Below are 14,216 nucleotides of genomic sequence, written 5' to 3' on the forward strand. Positions count from 1 at the left end.
CCTGAGACCCTCTATTTAATTAATTAAACAGACTATGTATGTTTAATTAAAGCAGAGGGACTAACGTGCAGACAAACCTTTGGCCGGAACTTGTTGTTGGCGGAGCTAAAACCAAACAACCGACCGCATTTCTTAATAAAATCGTATCATATAATACTTACCCTTGTGGAACATGAATAAAATAGATATCTTTCGATAGAAGAAAACCGAATTAAAAATTTAATAATGATGAATGATATTATTACTGACTGAAAAACAGGTAACGTTTCAACCATTGCTAATTATGCCACTTTTTAATATCCGTGTAGCTAAAGCAGCTAAGTTCGCTACCGCAAAGCTTGAATGATGCCTCTGTATCTGTCATATGATGACCAGTAGAGGGCGACATTCGGCAGACAAAACAACAACAACAACAACAACAATAATAATAATAATAAAATAATAATGGAGGTTGAAGACCCCTGATGTAGTGTATGTTTCCATGTCAGCTACTTGTATTCTCTGCTTTTGCTTCCCTGGTGTGATTCCACAGGAGGCTGAAACAGGAGATACTGGGAGAGAGAACTGAGTCTTAATCATGAGCGTGAAGAGCTTTTTCACTATTGTCAGTTGGCCTGAGTCATTCTTTTGAACCTTTCACCCACTTTCCACTGGTGAAGGTGGGTTCACCTGGAAAAGAACATGAATATTTCATCACCTCAGTGACTCACAACTAAGAAACGCACAGGTGAACTCTCACATAGGCTCTGTCTTAGACTGGATTTGAACGGGTTTGCTACTGAATGCAATGTATTGGTAAAAATAAAAGAAAATATTGCTTAATAACTATATTGTATTTTTTTTTAAATATATTGCTTAATAACTATATTGTATTTTAAAAAAAAATCTTAATAGTGTTTGGTCCATTATTTGTTTATTTTGGCTACTGTAAGGCTGATTGATTTAGAAATTTAAAGCGGTTTTGTAGTATTTTATATTTTGTCTGAAAATTGATGCTTGTTACTCTGTTAGAGTAGAATCTTCTTTGTTCAAAGAGAGAATGAGCTGCTCAACAGTCATTGGTCACAGTTTTCTGATTCTCTTCTTTTATTATGCAAGGAGACAGATCTTAATGAAAGTTCCTCAATGAAACACTAAAAGCTTCCTACTGCCTGGAAGAACACGTTTACAGACCAAACTAATATTGCCTTTAAAAGGAGTGTGCACACATCCGGAAAATGCGCGATGTTCTAAAGGAAAAGTCATAACTGTTGTGTTATTGTGTTATTTTATTATGCTTTACTTGTAACAAATAACTCATTCTTTTTTTATAACCCTCTTATCAGCCTCAGATCAATCTCACCAAACTTACAGTCAGACGGTGGTTTCACTCCATTGTAATTAGATCATCTTTATCTTGGTACAATCTGAGGTCCCTATTGGCCCTGGTTGCAGAACACATGATTATTCCGTAACTGTTAAATTGGGATTTTCCTTCACTGAAAGAGGAAATAAGGTCAAGGCCATGGACGTCCTGTGAACAGATAGAGGTGAGGACATTTCCCACTGTGGGCTGGTATCTCTGTGGTAACACTGTTCAGACTGATGCAGCCTGTGTTTGTGCTCCTTGATCTCTTTACTGGCACTGACTCAGCTTCGATATTTGCTGTGTAAAGATGAAACTAGTCTTAAATTACGATCACAGGCTGTAAAAGAAGTAAAATATGCCATAGAGTAGGTTTGCTTTTATTTTTACTTTTATTTATGTGTAGACTAACCTTGAGCTAATTGGCCATGGTTTTAGTTTTAATATTAAGCTTTTTTTGTTATACATTTTTGCTAAAATTAAGCTGGGTATGTCCATGTCTTAGATGACTTTAAAATTAATAAACTAAAATAAATATTTGGATCATTTTAACAGCTAAGCTTACATCTGTAGTAGGTTTGTGAAATTATATCTTTTCTTAATTTTATATTATATATTTTCGTTCATTTTATTGCAATGTTTCAGCAACAATTTAGCAACTACTTTCATATAGATGACCTTTTAAAAGTAACTGTTATTTCTTAGTCGTGTTTTTAACTTTCTATTCATGTTTCATGGATAAGAGGTTGGGTTGCCCAGGTTTAGGTAAGTTTGTTTACTCCGACCTCTGACCAGTGTGGCAGCAGATCAATATTAAACAGATGCATTGTCATCATTAACCCTAGAAAACTCTCTCATGTCCTGACATTTTTTGTAATGTCAGAACTTGACATTACAAATGGGGAAATTAATATAACATTAATGTCTTATCATGGTATCTATTGTTGAAACTGTTAAAGTTAAAGAAAATGAAATGTTGCGTGGCTGAGCCCATCACAGTCCCACCTGACGCACCTGACCAAACAGGGGTGTGGCAACAGAAGCTCTATAAATAAAAGCAAGTCAGGAATTTCATTCATAACACCGACAAAGCCAGTCCATTGAGCCGCAGCACTTCTTAACTAAATCCACCTGACTCACTGGCTCATCATGTCCCGACTACACTCACTCCATCCACTGACCTGCTGCGTGCTGCTGCTCCTCTTCTCCCCTTCGATCTTAGGGGACAGCCGGCCTCACCTGGTCCACAGAGGAACATCTGGCTGGAACAGGACGCAGAGCCAGGAGTTCCTGATTTTGGAGGCTGTGAAGATGGGAATCCTGAGCTCACTGGGTATGGACAGGGAGCCCAGGCTGGAGCAGAAGGCCCCAGAGCAGGAGTTGAGGAGGATGTATCAGCTCTTCAGAGAAAGACTGGGAGAGATGAAAAGAAATTCCATTCAGCCGACGAGGGAAAGCAGGCAATCAACACTTTCCACTGCTCTTTTTCCGACCACAGGTGAGATAAGATCCACCTATGAAACAGTCAGACGCCGTTTTACCATGAATGACTGGTGTAAAAAGACATTAAGATAAGTAGGGCTGGAGGAGGTCACGTTTCAGGACGAGCTGTTTTTGTACAACTTTACTTTTGTTGTCTCAGACAAAAACCATTCTAATGCTGTGCTAGGAATAGCCTTTGTCTCCATTAGTACTTTGCACTCTTATGGTTTTCTCAGAAGCCCTTGAACGTGCATACAGAGGTTAGACAGCAGTGATTTGTTGGAAGGGAGACACCTAGGCTATTTAACGGTCATGGACACAAAGCAAAGACATTCCGTTGAGCCTTTTAGAACCTCAGAGCGTGACAGGCACACCTGTCACATGGTGCCTCTCTTTGGACATATTTTTGTTTGAAATAAAGCAACAAATACGTAACAACCATGAGGAGTGATGGGCAGCAACATGTTACTCAGCTACACACCACTGTTATATCATTACTTTACCCAGTACTGGACAAGGTAGCTCCAGATCTAACACAATGAAGTCTCCTACCAGCTCTACGAGTCATCACCAGTTTCTCAGTGGAGATTCTTCACCTTTGACTAAAGTTGTCTTTATGTCCATTTTAGCCCGTTTCTAGGGGCTAACACTTGCCTTGTTCCTTGTACACTTTTAATTTGTAGGTATTTTTGGGCTAACTTTGAGCTATCTTAATGGCACTTCATACACATTTTGAATTCTTTAGTGACACTTTTCCTAATCTATTGTTAAGTATTTTGTCTTATGCTAATCTTTGATGTTAATCTTTTATTTTTTGGTTACCTCAGGTTGTCTGCTCTCTTCAACTTGCACGCTTTTTTGGCCTAACGTTCAGTGACCTTTGAGCCAGTCTAACTTTTGTTGACATTTGCTAACTTTTTACCCACATTTGTCACATACTGTATCTAAGCTATCACATAGTTGTCTGCTTTAAAAGCTATGCTTCATCATTGTTTACTTGCCAAAATAAGATGATGTTTTTGTGATTTGGAAACAGTCAATTACTTCTTGTGTCTTGAGATGAGATGACATTTTTCAGCAGAGGGTTTATATTGAAATGTGCCTCTGCTGAACGTCCTATTTCTGTTGTTTCACCTAATGTTTATTAAGTTAAACAACATAATGACTTTGGATCGAATCTGTGTGTTTTTATTTGTTTCAGTGGAGCCACTTAAAGTGATTCGGAGAGCAGAACATCGGCCGTCACCTCAACACATTCAATGGTTCAGAGCTGTTTTCCATAAGAACCCAAACATCTCCAATGGACTGATACTAGCAGTGGCAGAACTGAAGATTTCCAGAAAGAACCTAAACCAGACCAAGTTGAATTTAGAGATGAGAGACAACTTAAGAGTCAGAGTGAATGGTATAAAAGCATTCAACTCTGAACCTCTGGTTCGACATAATGTTTCTCATGATGTAACGTTGAACCTGGGGCCTGAGGTGGATGAGTGGCTGAGAACTGACGGTGGTCAGACTCTAGCAGTGGATGTAGGAGTAGTTGGAATCAAAGAAGTTCTTAACACAAAACCTTTGATTTCACTGGGATTAAGCTTCAGGCAGCACGAGGCAGAGGGACAGAGGAAGAGGACGCGGCGATCGGACAAAGAGGACGGCTGTGAGCAAGGATTGTGCTGCCGCAAATCCATCACAGTGTCTTTTAAAGACATCGGCTGGGCGGACTGGGTGGTGGCGCCGTCTGAGTACACTATGCATTTCTGTGAAGGCACTTGCCCGCACAACTACAAACCAGCCAGCATGCACACACAGGTGAAGTCCAGGCTGCACCAGATCACCAGAGGGGGAACGCCACGGCCCTGCTGTGTGCCGGCAGCCTATGAGCCCATGGTTCTGATGCACTACGACAGCACAGGGAAACTAAAACTGACACCTTTCGATGACTTGATTGTCAGTAAATGTAACTGTGCCTGAGAGGTGTGAGGTCATACAAACTACTACCAGAAAACCCTTATCTTCAGGGGTTGGTTTTTCCTCTGGAAAAACTCTCCATGTTACAGTAACAAACGAGACTTTTTTTTAGACTGACTCTTATTTAACATTTATGAAATAACCAAACATTTTTAGTCATCAGCTTTAAGTTTCTCTTGTCTTCTTCTTTGGATTCTAAGAGTATCTTATGGCTGAGCCATTGTTTTGTTTTTTATTTATTTTGTTCTATTTATGGTGACATTTTTACGTTGAATGTTTTTGTGGTTCACATACATTGTATTGTTTGTAATTTAAACTCTAAAGTAACCCTTTGTTCAAATGAAATAAAGACGGTATCTGCCAGTTGTCAACACAGTACATTGTTTATGGGTTGCCATTGACTGTCTGTAAGAAGGAGAACTGTTGTTGTTTTGTAAGACCGCCTTTATGACATGACAAAGAAATGACTAAAAGAAATTCCAACCTTGATTTCCATCCTTGAAGGCTATCAACGTCAGGGTGTGGTAGGAGTGCATGGAGATATGACAGCGTTTATCTCCCATCGTTGACCTTGGAGTCCAGTGTGTCCTTGAATGGCAAGTTACTGGAAAAGAAACGTTATTACGAGTTATTTAGTGTTTTGATGATCGGGACAATAAAGACCACTTGTCGTCAATATTAATTAAGTGGATTAGGAAAAAGGCAGGTAGATCTTAAAAATGCTGGTTTATGCACCCACTGTTTTTTTTCTTCTTCATCTTTTGTTTCAAGGATAATACTGTCAGACTTATTAGACTTGTGTGAATAGAAACAGCTCCAGCCTTCAGCTCTAGGTGTCAGTGTTACATAGTACATCACCAGCTGATGATGTTTGGCTTTTGCTCGAGACAAAACCTTTTATTTTCTTTAGAAAATGAAAATAAATGTAAAATAAAACCTAAGAAATTTTAATGTAATCTATACACTATGACACAGATCTTATGTATCATATCTTTGTAAATAAATTAAAGGTGAGCCAAATATATATAAAAACACGAGTAGTTTAGAGTTAGTTTCAATGAAACACCCACTGCTGTCAGGAAACAAGAGTGGACACGCACAGATCTGATCCTCCTGTTTGTGAAGCACAGATTGGACAAACACTGTCCTCTGTCGACTCAAACCTACAACCTTTAATCATTCACAGTGATTGTTTTGATTATGTTTTTAATTCTAGTGTGTTTATGTATTAATATCCTTGAATAACAGTTTCTTTTCATTTCTTCTTAACATGTTTGGTATTTTTCACCTGCAGGAGTGCTGTAGTGGTGCCATGGAAACTGTGCTCTTCATGAAGACTATCAAGCATCTGCTTCTTTACTTGTCAAAGGTTTAACAGGAGCCAGAGAGGGTTGTTGTTCCAGCTGCACTGCAGGTTAGGCTGCAATTGAACAGAGCACAATCACATAGGAGCACAGAAAAAAAGGTGGTGAGTACAGGTGCAATGCAATACTTACCACTTACTGTGTCCACTGGCAACTTCTAGGATTATGGTAAAATATACAACACAATTTATAGAATTGTGAGGGGTCACCAATTATATTTATCAGAGGGCCAGAATGAGGACTCAAATGAAACAAAATAAAATTCACATTATGAATATTATTTGATGTTTTGAAACCTAATCATGGTCCCGTGGACGACCAGTTGATGATTACTGTTCTATGGTCAGTGTCCAATTGACCTCATCTTGTCATGTTCTGGATACCACTGGGAATTAAACCTGTGACTCTCTCTCTCTGTGAGGCAGTTGATGCCATTTAAAGGATGAATAACAAAGTAAAAAATAAAAATGTGATTGATTCATACATTTATTCATTATCATGTACAAATTGTATTCCGGTGGTAGAAAGCTGTTGTAAGACTCCAGTGCTCACCCTCCTGTAGTCTTTATTGCAGTAAAAAAAGGAAATACCAGCATGATCAAAGATTCAAGAGGTACTTTGGCAAATATAAATTATACGTAAAGAAGGCAAGCAGACATTGTGAGCGTTGTAAATGTGAGGGGAGAGAAAGGGCGCCGTTGTTTTCCATCACCAGCACCCATGTAAAACTAACTGGAAAATAATAATAAAAATTCATAAAAATATTTTATTTTTTAAACAGGATTAAAACGAGCAGACGGGGAGAGAGTCTGGTTATTTGTTCCTTCTTTCTTTCTTTCTTCATGGGAGCACAGATACAGATTCACAGTACATAGAGGGTTGTGTGTGTGTGTGAGTGCGCGTGTGTCTCTGAAGTAAACTGCATCTGTCATAGAGTTGTTTTTCGTGAGCTGAAAATAAGATTCCATTTCATATCTGTGAACTGTCGCCCTGTTTCTACCACTGACTGAGGTGAATTAAACCGGTCGTTAGGGCAGAGGGCAGACGGTGATGAAGGTGAGGAAGCTCCGGGGTCGACACAATAATATTTGGCAAAAAAAAAATACAACAAACAACAACAAAAAACTATTGTGTTTGCAGAAAAGGACGCTGGGTGAGTGATGAGTCAATGTGACACAGTCTGCAACTATTTCTCCAGATGTCCTTGTCTTTGTTCAGCTCTCAGGGTGAGACACCACATTTCTCTGCTAGTAAACCCTACCCCAGACTGTACGATGGGAACCGTGTATGTGCGTGTGTGAGTGCACGTGTGTGTAGTCGTTACGTGTATAGGAAGGAGAGGATGTGGAAGAGACGGGGACAGCGAGCAATAAACAGAACGAGAGACAAAGAGAGCAGAAGTGTGGAAGTAGAGCTGGGTGAGAGGGTGCCTGAAGTGTCTTGACAGTCTCTCTGTTAAAGACACCAGGAGGAGGAGGAGGAGGAAGAGGAGGAGGAGAGCTGGGTGGTGAGCTGGAGGGAGTTAAGGAGGACAGACGACTCTCTGCGTCTCCCCCATGATCTAATTTTCAGAGGTATTGTTGTAGAAAGTGCAGCAGCATTATCTCGTAGTGCTCTCCAGACTCAGGGCAGCGGATACTGTGTCGCTCGTTGGGGTAGACCTGGAAAATTGTAACAGGAACAAACAAGAACTATTTGTTAATTTACATGCATGCACGTTTTCTTTCAAATCTTTAGTTGTTGATACACTGAAGCATTTCCCACAAAACAGCCGTCCAATGTACACGGAGGAAAGTGTTCTCTGGGTTCTAAACCTCTCCCTTCATACATCTCCCATAACATACATCTCACAGTGCAGATCTGTGCAGCTCTCGTGTTTTCTGTTACACTTGAAATCCTGACAGGTCTGAGTCATTTACCAGAAACTTGGGTCTATTCTTCTTGGGAGTTTTCTGAATATTTTTTGTGCACCTCTGCCAGTTTTTATCTTGTACCATGTTGTACTTCTCACTCCAGGCCTGGGATGTTTTCCATGACTCTCCATCCTCTGTATTTTCCACAAGACTTTTATAAAACCTTTATAAAAATCAATTTCGACAGAAAACGTTTGAAGAAGAAAAACAGGTATTTTCCAAAATTTTGAATAAAAATCCCTGCTCTGCATGAAAACACACTTCAAAAATGCTGTGGTCAACCGCTCCATTATTTCTGAGTGAATTGACGGTGAGACAAACCTGGAGCTGGTAAGGCTTCCCAGCACGAATTATCTGAGAAACTAGGAAATTGGTGTGGAAAAAGTGCACGTTCTCATCCAGGAACCCGTGAAGAATCAGCAAACGGTTGGGCCTGGAACGACATAGATGACTTGGTTAGAGAATGAGATGGCTGCTACTACTACTACTATTAATTTACTGCATCTCAACTGTTCCTTCAACAGCTGTCTCTGCTGTGGTTTTCAAAATGAATGGTGTGTGTTTCAGGTGAAGAATGACAGTGATCTTCGAGTCATGGTTAAACATGTACAAAAATTCATGCTGTGCAGTTTGAAAAGATTGAAGACTTCAAAGATGCATTCACTGACTCGCTGGGCAGTTTGTCCACATGCAGGGCCACGGATCCTTCCTCGTAGCCCTGCTGGTTGTTCTCTGGTGCGTCCATGTAACGCTCTGTGTAGCCAGTGTCGTAGGCCATCCATACAGTGACCGGAGCACCAGCAATGGCCAGCTGGAGAAAAAAAAACAAACGGGCTCAGATTAAAGTGAAACAAAATGTATCACAATAACATTTGACGTCTATGGTTAATATTTTTATGTTGTAATCACTGTTTTCCCAGCCATGTTGGTCACAGTTATACAGCAAGCTTTTATAAACGTATTGCTGTTTAAACAGAATGTTTGGAAGCAAAGAGGAAGTGATTGGAACAATGACTCAGCAGACGATCCATGATCAGACTGGAAACCAATTTTTTTTTCAGTTGTAAATAAAAAAGCATCAGTTTTTTTAATTTAACATTCACCCTACCACAGTATAACAACATTAAAACTCCATTAGGCAAAGCAACTAGTAGTCTGTTAATGTCCAACACAGACCCCGTGTGGAGGTTTATGGTAACTACACTAACGGTGCATTATTAAGACAGCGGTTATAACTACCACAAAGTACTACAAAACTTAAATAAATAAATAAATATTATGAGTAACATTTTCTACAGAATAACACCAATGGTATTGTTTCTCAACCCTCCCTGGTGACAGCAGCGGTTGTTCAATGACAGAAGATTAGCTGATTAGGAAGCTAAAGATTGAAACATTCATTCAAACCTTAAAAATATTCGGTCGCTGGATGAGGCCCATTAATGAGAGGAAACCTCCGTAGGACCAGCCGTGAATGGCAACACGACTAAGGTCGACAAAGTTGAACTTCTCTGCCACGTACTGCAGCCCCTCCACCTGGTCCTCGATCTCCACCTGACCCTAAAGACAGTAAAGCAGCACCTGTTGGTAAAACTAATATTTCAAGACCTTGAGCAAAATGAAATCAATATCTGATTCCTCAAGATACCATTTTATTTTTAAGTGCTCCTTCAAACTCCAGTCCTCTCTGACAGGAACCCCTTCCATCAATGACGACCACGGCGTAGCCCAGAGAAGCTAACGTGTTCAGTCGAAGGTATTTCATCCCTTTAAAGGAGTTGTTCACAAGCTGAACCTGGAAGCAAACCACAACGCAAACCTCATGTTTAACGTGGAGTTCATGAGTGAATACAAAGGATCACATACAGATGTCACACCAGACAGGACATAAAACACAAACCTGTGGACCTCCATACACAAAGAGAACGGTCGGGTGTTTCCTGCCAGGCTGCAGGTTGTGGGGCTTGTAGACCATCCCATAAAGCTGGAAGCCAGACTTCCCTGGAAAGTCAAAAATCTCAGGCGGATTGTAATCCCCTGGGCAACCTGGAAGACAAATTTGTAGACAAATCAACTGCATACACAAAGGCTGTGTGCAATAAATAAAGGGTACTTTTAATATGTGTTGCGCTGAATCAAGAAAATTAAATACAAGAAAAATATTTTTTTGAGTCATTGTTTTGCGTCCAATATGACAAATCTACCTTATTTAAGTTATTAATCAGGCCAAGTTTACCTGGTGATTCCATCATACTGGCCCAGAACTCAGGCACCATTTGCCTTGGATCCCCCTCTGAACCTGTCAGTTTGTAGACGTGAACACAGGGAGGAGTGCTCACATTACTGTAGTGGCTGACAAAAAAGTCAAAGTTCTGCAGAACATGTAAAGAAATGATACATAAAACTGTGTGTTAGTAAAAGTTATGCAAAAGCAAGAAATAGTAATTAAAAATGATCTCAGTATAGTACAGACTAGAGCTCTGTTGTTCATTCATCATCTTGATCAGTAATAGATCTAAACTATAATAGATGATCAATAAATTAATTTTTACCAGAGTACAAACCAGGGTGTATTACCTTACTAACAGAGCAGCTATGAGAGAATCCAGGCTTGGTAAGTCTTACTACGGTTCCAGGACAGTCGTAGCTGACCACATAAAGGTGGTGTTCCAGAGGCGTGTCTCTGGTGCCCTGAAAGTACACCGACCTTGTCGCCTCATTTACCCAGATCTAATTAAGAAGAGAAAAACGTTTGTTAGTCATTTTATATAAAAGTTAGTCATTAGGAACAGCAACAGTGACATTCTTTAGTCTAAAATATTCTAATCAATTTATGAAGTTTACAGTGTGAAATTTTAAATATTACAACAATTGCACTGCCTTAAAATTGATGACAAAAAAAGTAGAAAATTATACTGTTCACACAGTTCACATTTCCCAACAACACCCAAAAATGCAACATTCTCTGGGTCTGGTGTCATCTGAGGTGAATGGATGTAAAGAAAGAGATTTTTTAAGTCTAAGGCCCACACTGCTCTCATCTGACCTTGGATCCATGTCTTGCCAGGACTTCCCATTCTCCAGTGGTCAATGTAATCTCCTCTTTGATTGCACATTTAAAGTCTCCTGGAAACAAACAGATAGAAGAGGCAACATGACACGATCCCTGACAACTGGGTTCAGATTAGTAGAACTGATAAAACAAAACAAAAACCAAACATGTTTGACGTCACATCAGATGACAATCAGAGTGTCTCCTACCCTCTATGTGTCGGTAGGTTTCTGTCCAATTGTTGCAGCCTGGTTGTAAGATGGATGTGATTTTATACAGGTGGCTGAAACCGGTTTTAGACTCGTTTATCCAAATAAAAGTAAACTCATCTTCTGTTGTTTGTATAAAAGGGTAAAATATATCATGGACCTGTTAAAAAAAGAAGAAAATTCAACCAGATGTCTAATATAAAACACATTTTAAAGACAACATTTTAAAAAAACTCACATTAATCCAGACGTCTGTTGTCTCTTCGTAGATGATGTAAGGCTGTGTGTTACTGGGCACAGCATCTAGACTCTCCTGCCTCTGAGCCAAGTCATCTGTGACAGGTATGAAGAGATCTGGAGGCAGCAGCACCAGCTGTAGTCTCCTCTGACTACGGTCCAATAGCACTGCCCAGCCACTATGTAAACACACGGGACAAAAATTCTTTCAAAATTCTGTACCTCACTGCCCAGCCACTATGTAAACACACGATTCAAAAATTCTGTACCTTTTTTTTTTGGTCAACTTCACTGCACATTACATGGCCCGGTCCCATTTCAGAGAATGACAAATATAGTCATCGTCCAGGGTTTGTATTGCAACACTCACTATTTGCCGTCACTTGTCCACCCGACTCTGGCGATGTATTCTGTCCCAGGAAACAATGAGGTGAAAGGGACAACCAGCTCTTTGTCTTTTGTGCTCACAATCTGTTCAAGAACAACACGTTCAGGTTTAGAATGGGGTGATAATGATGTGAATGAAAGGAGAAATAGAAGAGGAATAACAGGGATGGCCTCACTCTTCCTTGAGGATCTGTTTTGATCTCTGCCAGTTTAAGTGTTGCCTGGGGGTTTTTGCTACCTGTAAATAAAGGAAATAAATACAGAATCAATATAATAAAACGAACAAAGCTTGATTATGGCAAAGACAAGTTTAAAAAAGAGACAACACAGGTCAAAAAGGACACACATTATAGTCATCTCTGGTCTTTCTAATATTTTGGAATGAAAAGACTCTACGCAGCGTTTCACTCCTCTGAACTGTGTGTGTACAGTGAACAGTGTTTTACCGACCTGTGCGAGGATATCTGTATGCATCAGCTTTCCTCTCTTCCAGTGCTGGAGATGGAACATGAATAATTTCTACTTCAGTCTCATCCACCTCTTCATACAGAAGGTGAACTGTTTTTCCTCCATTGGGGTCTAATGAAGGGGAGCAGAGGAGACATTTTAAAGCACTCATAAACAGAGAATAGTGAAGAGAAGTTGGTGAACTTAATGCTAACCTTCCACTGCTGAAGGACTCCACCAGTAACCAGTGAAACGGTCGAACTCTTCCTGGATGACGAAAGTTGCTACACCAGCAGACTTGGGGTCCTCCTTCACATTATCCAGACCTGAAGAAAAATGCCTCAAATTGATCAAATTGTCATCACTGTTTCAATGTTTAACCTTGTACAGAGGAAAATTGGTGTACAGTGTAATAACTGATCTGAACTGTATCTTGAACAGGGGAAAATATATACAGTATATCAAATAGCAGACTGAGTTGTTTTGCAGCTGAAGGCACTTTAAGGATATAAAATACCAAAGCAGGAAAAGCTCCTTAACACATCGCATGTTCTCTAAATAATTCAGAGAGAACTCAGTGACTTCAGACCTTTGTGGCAGTACGTCAGTCTTCTCTCCTCGCCCGTCTTTATGTTAGCTATCCACAAGTCGTTATTGTTGATAAAAGCTATGAAGTCCGGGTCTCCGGGACAGAACTTGGGGTCCATGCGGGTCCCAGAGCACTGGGTCTTGATCTCCACTGGCTTTAAAGGGGCAGACTGCTAAAACCAAAAAGTACAATTTTACTTGTAGACTATTTGTAGCAGGTCACTTGATACACAGATGAAGTAGAAAATTGACATAGGTTGACAAAATGACTATCTTCGATGCAGGCAAATTCGCTGACATGTAAAGTACACTGGGTTCAGAGATTTAAACCTTGCTACTTCCGCAGGACATGGTAGGTGTGTTTGTTGGAATACAAAATCCTTACATGAGAGACAAACATTGCTCACATTTTTTAATGACAAATTGATGTTTGATATTATCTTATACAGGGGGTCTTACTTTGGTATTCCGTTCCTATGCAGTAACGTACCTCGAAATTTAGCCTCAAGTTGAAACTCACACACTGTACATAAGTACCTTTGTCCCCTGTTGAGAACATATTCTTCTCAACTTCCTTCCCACCACCTTTTTTGCATTGTTTACCAAAAAGCTTATTCTAAAAATTAGCATGTACTCACAATAAATCCATTGTTGCCTCCATCCTGGCAGTAGAAGAGACTATTGCTGGCCTGGAAAAGAAACCGACCTGTCTGAGCATGATAATCGTAAGAAGTGATACCAAAGGCTCCTAAACGTTTACGTTCTCTCAGCAATTCCTCCTCTCGGGAGTAGGCTCCTTGATGAGGTGTGGCCTGAGACAAAAAAGACAACAGAAATCAACTGTTAAATAAACTAAAGTTTTGGTCTGAGTTGCTCTTGTGTAAAGCAAAGCTAGTTGCACTTGGATTTTTAATGTCCTTTTTGTTAGATTTTTGCTTCTTTTTTTCAATCAAATATATTATGACAGTGTTGTTGTATAATCATTAGATTGTATATATGACAGATAATCACCCAAAGAAAAGGTGTGATTTATTTTTATGCAGCATCAATTATTAATGTATTGCAGGGTATGTGACACATCAGCTTGGGTTTTTTGTTCTTCATTGAGACAAGTACAAGTGGGGACAAGGGGTAGACTGGGTTTACCTGGAAGTGATCCAGCATCTGTTTCCATGACAACACTAAAAGGGCCTCTTTGCGAACCTTCTTGGGGATTTCTGAGTA

At 39.8% G+C, this 14,216-nt stretch overlaps 2 protein-coding genes across 2 annotated transcripts in view; one reads left to right on the forward strand and one right to left on the reverse strand.

Moving 5' to 3' along the window:
• Window positions 1–870: 870 nt before the first annotated feature.
• Window positions 871–4,847, forward strand: gdf15 (Growth differentiation factor-15). The gene is made up of 2 exons (XM_008333712.2): window positions 871–2,843; window positions 4,029–4,847. The coding sequence occupies exons 1-2, from the start codon at window positions 2,495–2,497 to the stop codon at window positions 4,796–4,798; spliced, it is 1,119 nt and encodes a 372-aa protein (XP_008331934.1). The 5' UTR covers window positions 871–2,494; the 3' UTR covers window positions 4,799–4,847.
• Window positions 4,848–6,627: 1,780 nt separating this feature from the next.
• Window positions 6,628–14,216, reverse strand: part of LOC103395878 (dipeptidyl peptidase 9) — a 10,834-nt gene continuing 3,245 nt past the window's right edge. Inside the window, exons 5-22 of the mRNA XM_008333708.3 lie at window positions 14,139–14,216; window positions 13,631–13,804; window positions 12,994–13,165; window positions 12,620–12,730; window positions 12,408–12,536; window positions 12,134–12,195; window positions 11,941–12,041; window positions 11,572–11,749; window positions 11,334–11,493; window positions 11,119–11,198; window positions 10,650–10,802; window positions 10,309–10,444; window positions 9,973–10,118; window positions 9,721–9,867; window positions 9,480–9,632; window positions 8,741–8,883; window positions 8,394–8,505; window positions 6,628–7,820 (exon numbers count right to left, since the gene is read on the reverse strand). The exon at window positions 14,139–14,216 is cut by the window's right edge and continues 4 nt beyond it. Coding sequence (XP_008331930.1) covers window positions 7,728–7,820; window positions 8,394–8,505; window positions 8,741–8,883; window positions 9,480–9,632; window positions 9,721–9,867; window positions 9,973–10,118; window positions 10,309–10,444; window positions 10,650–10,802; window positions 11,119–11,198; window positions 11,334–11,493; window positions 11,572–11,749; window positions 11,941–12,041; window positions 12,134–12,195; window positions 12,408–12,536; window positions 12,620–12,730; window positions 12,994–13,165; window positions 13,631–13,804; window positions 14,139–14,216 — 2,328 coding nt within the window. The 3' untranslated portion in view covers window positions 6,628–7,727. The remainder of the gene's footprint in view (window positions 7,821–8,393; window positions 8,506–8,740; window positions 8,884–9,479; window positions 9,633–9,720; window positions 9,868–9,972; window positions 10,119–10,308; window positions 10,445–10,649; window positions 10,803–11,118; window positions 11,199–11,333; window positions 11,494–11,571; window positions 11,750–11,940; window positions 12,042–12,133; window positions 12,196–12,407; window positions 12,537–12,619; window positions 12,731–12,993; window positions 13,166–13,630; window positions 13,805–14,138) is intronic.

Source organism: Cynoglossus semilaevis, chromosome 20, assembly GCF_000523025.1.
Source record: "Cynoglossus semilaevis isolate Cse_v1.0 chromosome 20, Cse_v1.0, whole genome shotgun sequence".
Lineage (NCBI taxonomy): Eukaryota > Metazoa > Chordata > Actinopteri > Pleuronectiformes > Cynoglossidae > Cynoglossus > Cynoglossus semilaevis.

Bases quoted from the DNA above. Each gene is read 5' to 3' on its own strand.
- gdf15 (XM_008333712.2), top strand. From the start codon at position 2,495: ATGTCCCGACTACACTCACTCCATCCACTGACCTGCTGCGTGCTGCTG. The intron at 2,844-4,028 runs GTGAGATAAGAT...TATTTGTTTCAG, and splicing joins TGCTCTTTTTCCGACCACAG to TGGAGCCACTTAAAGTGATT.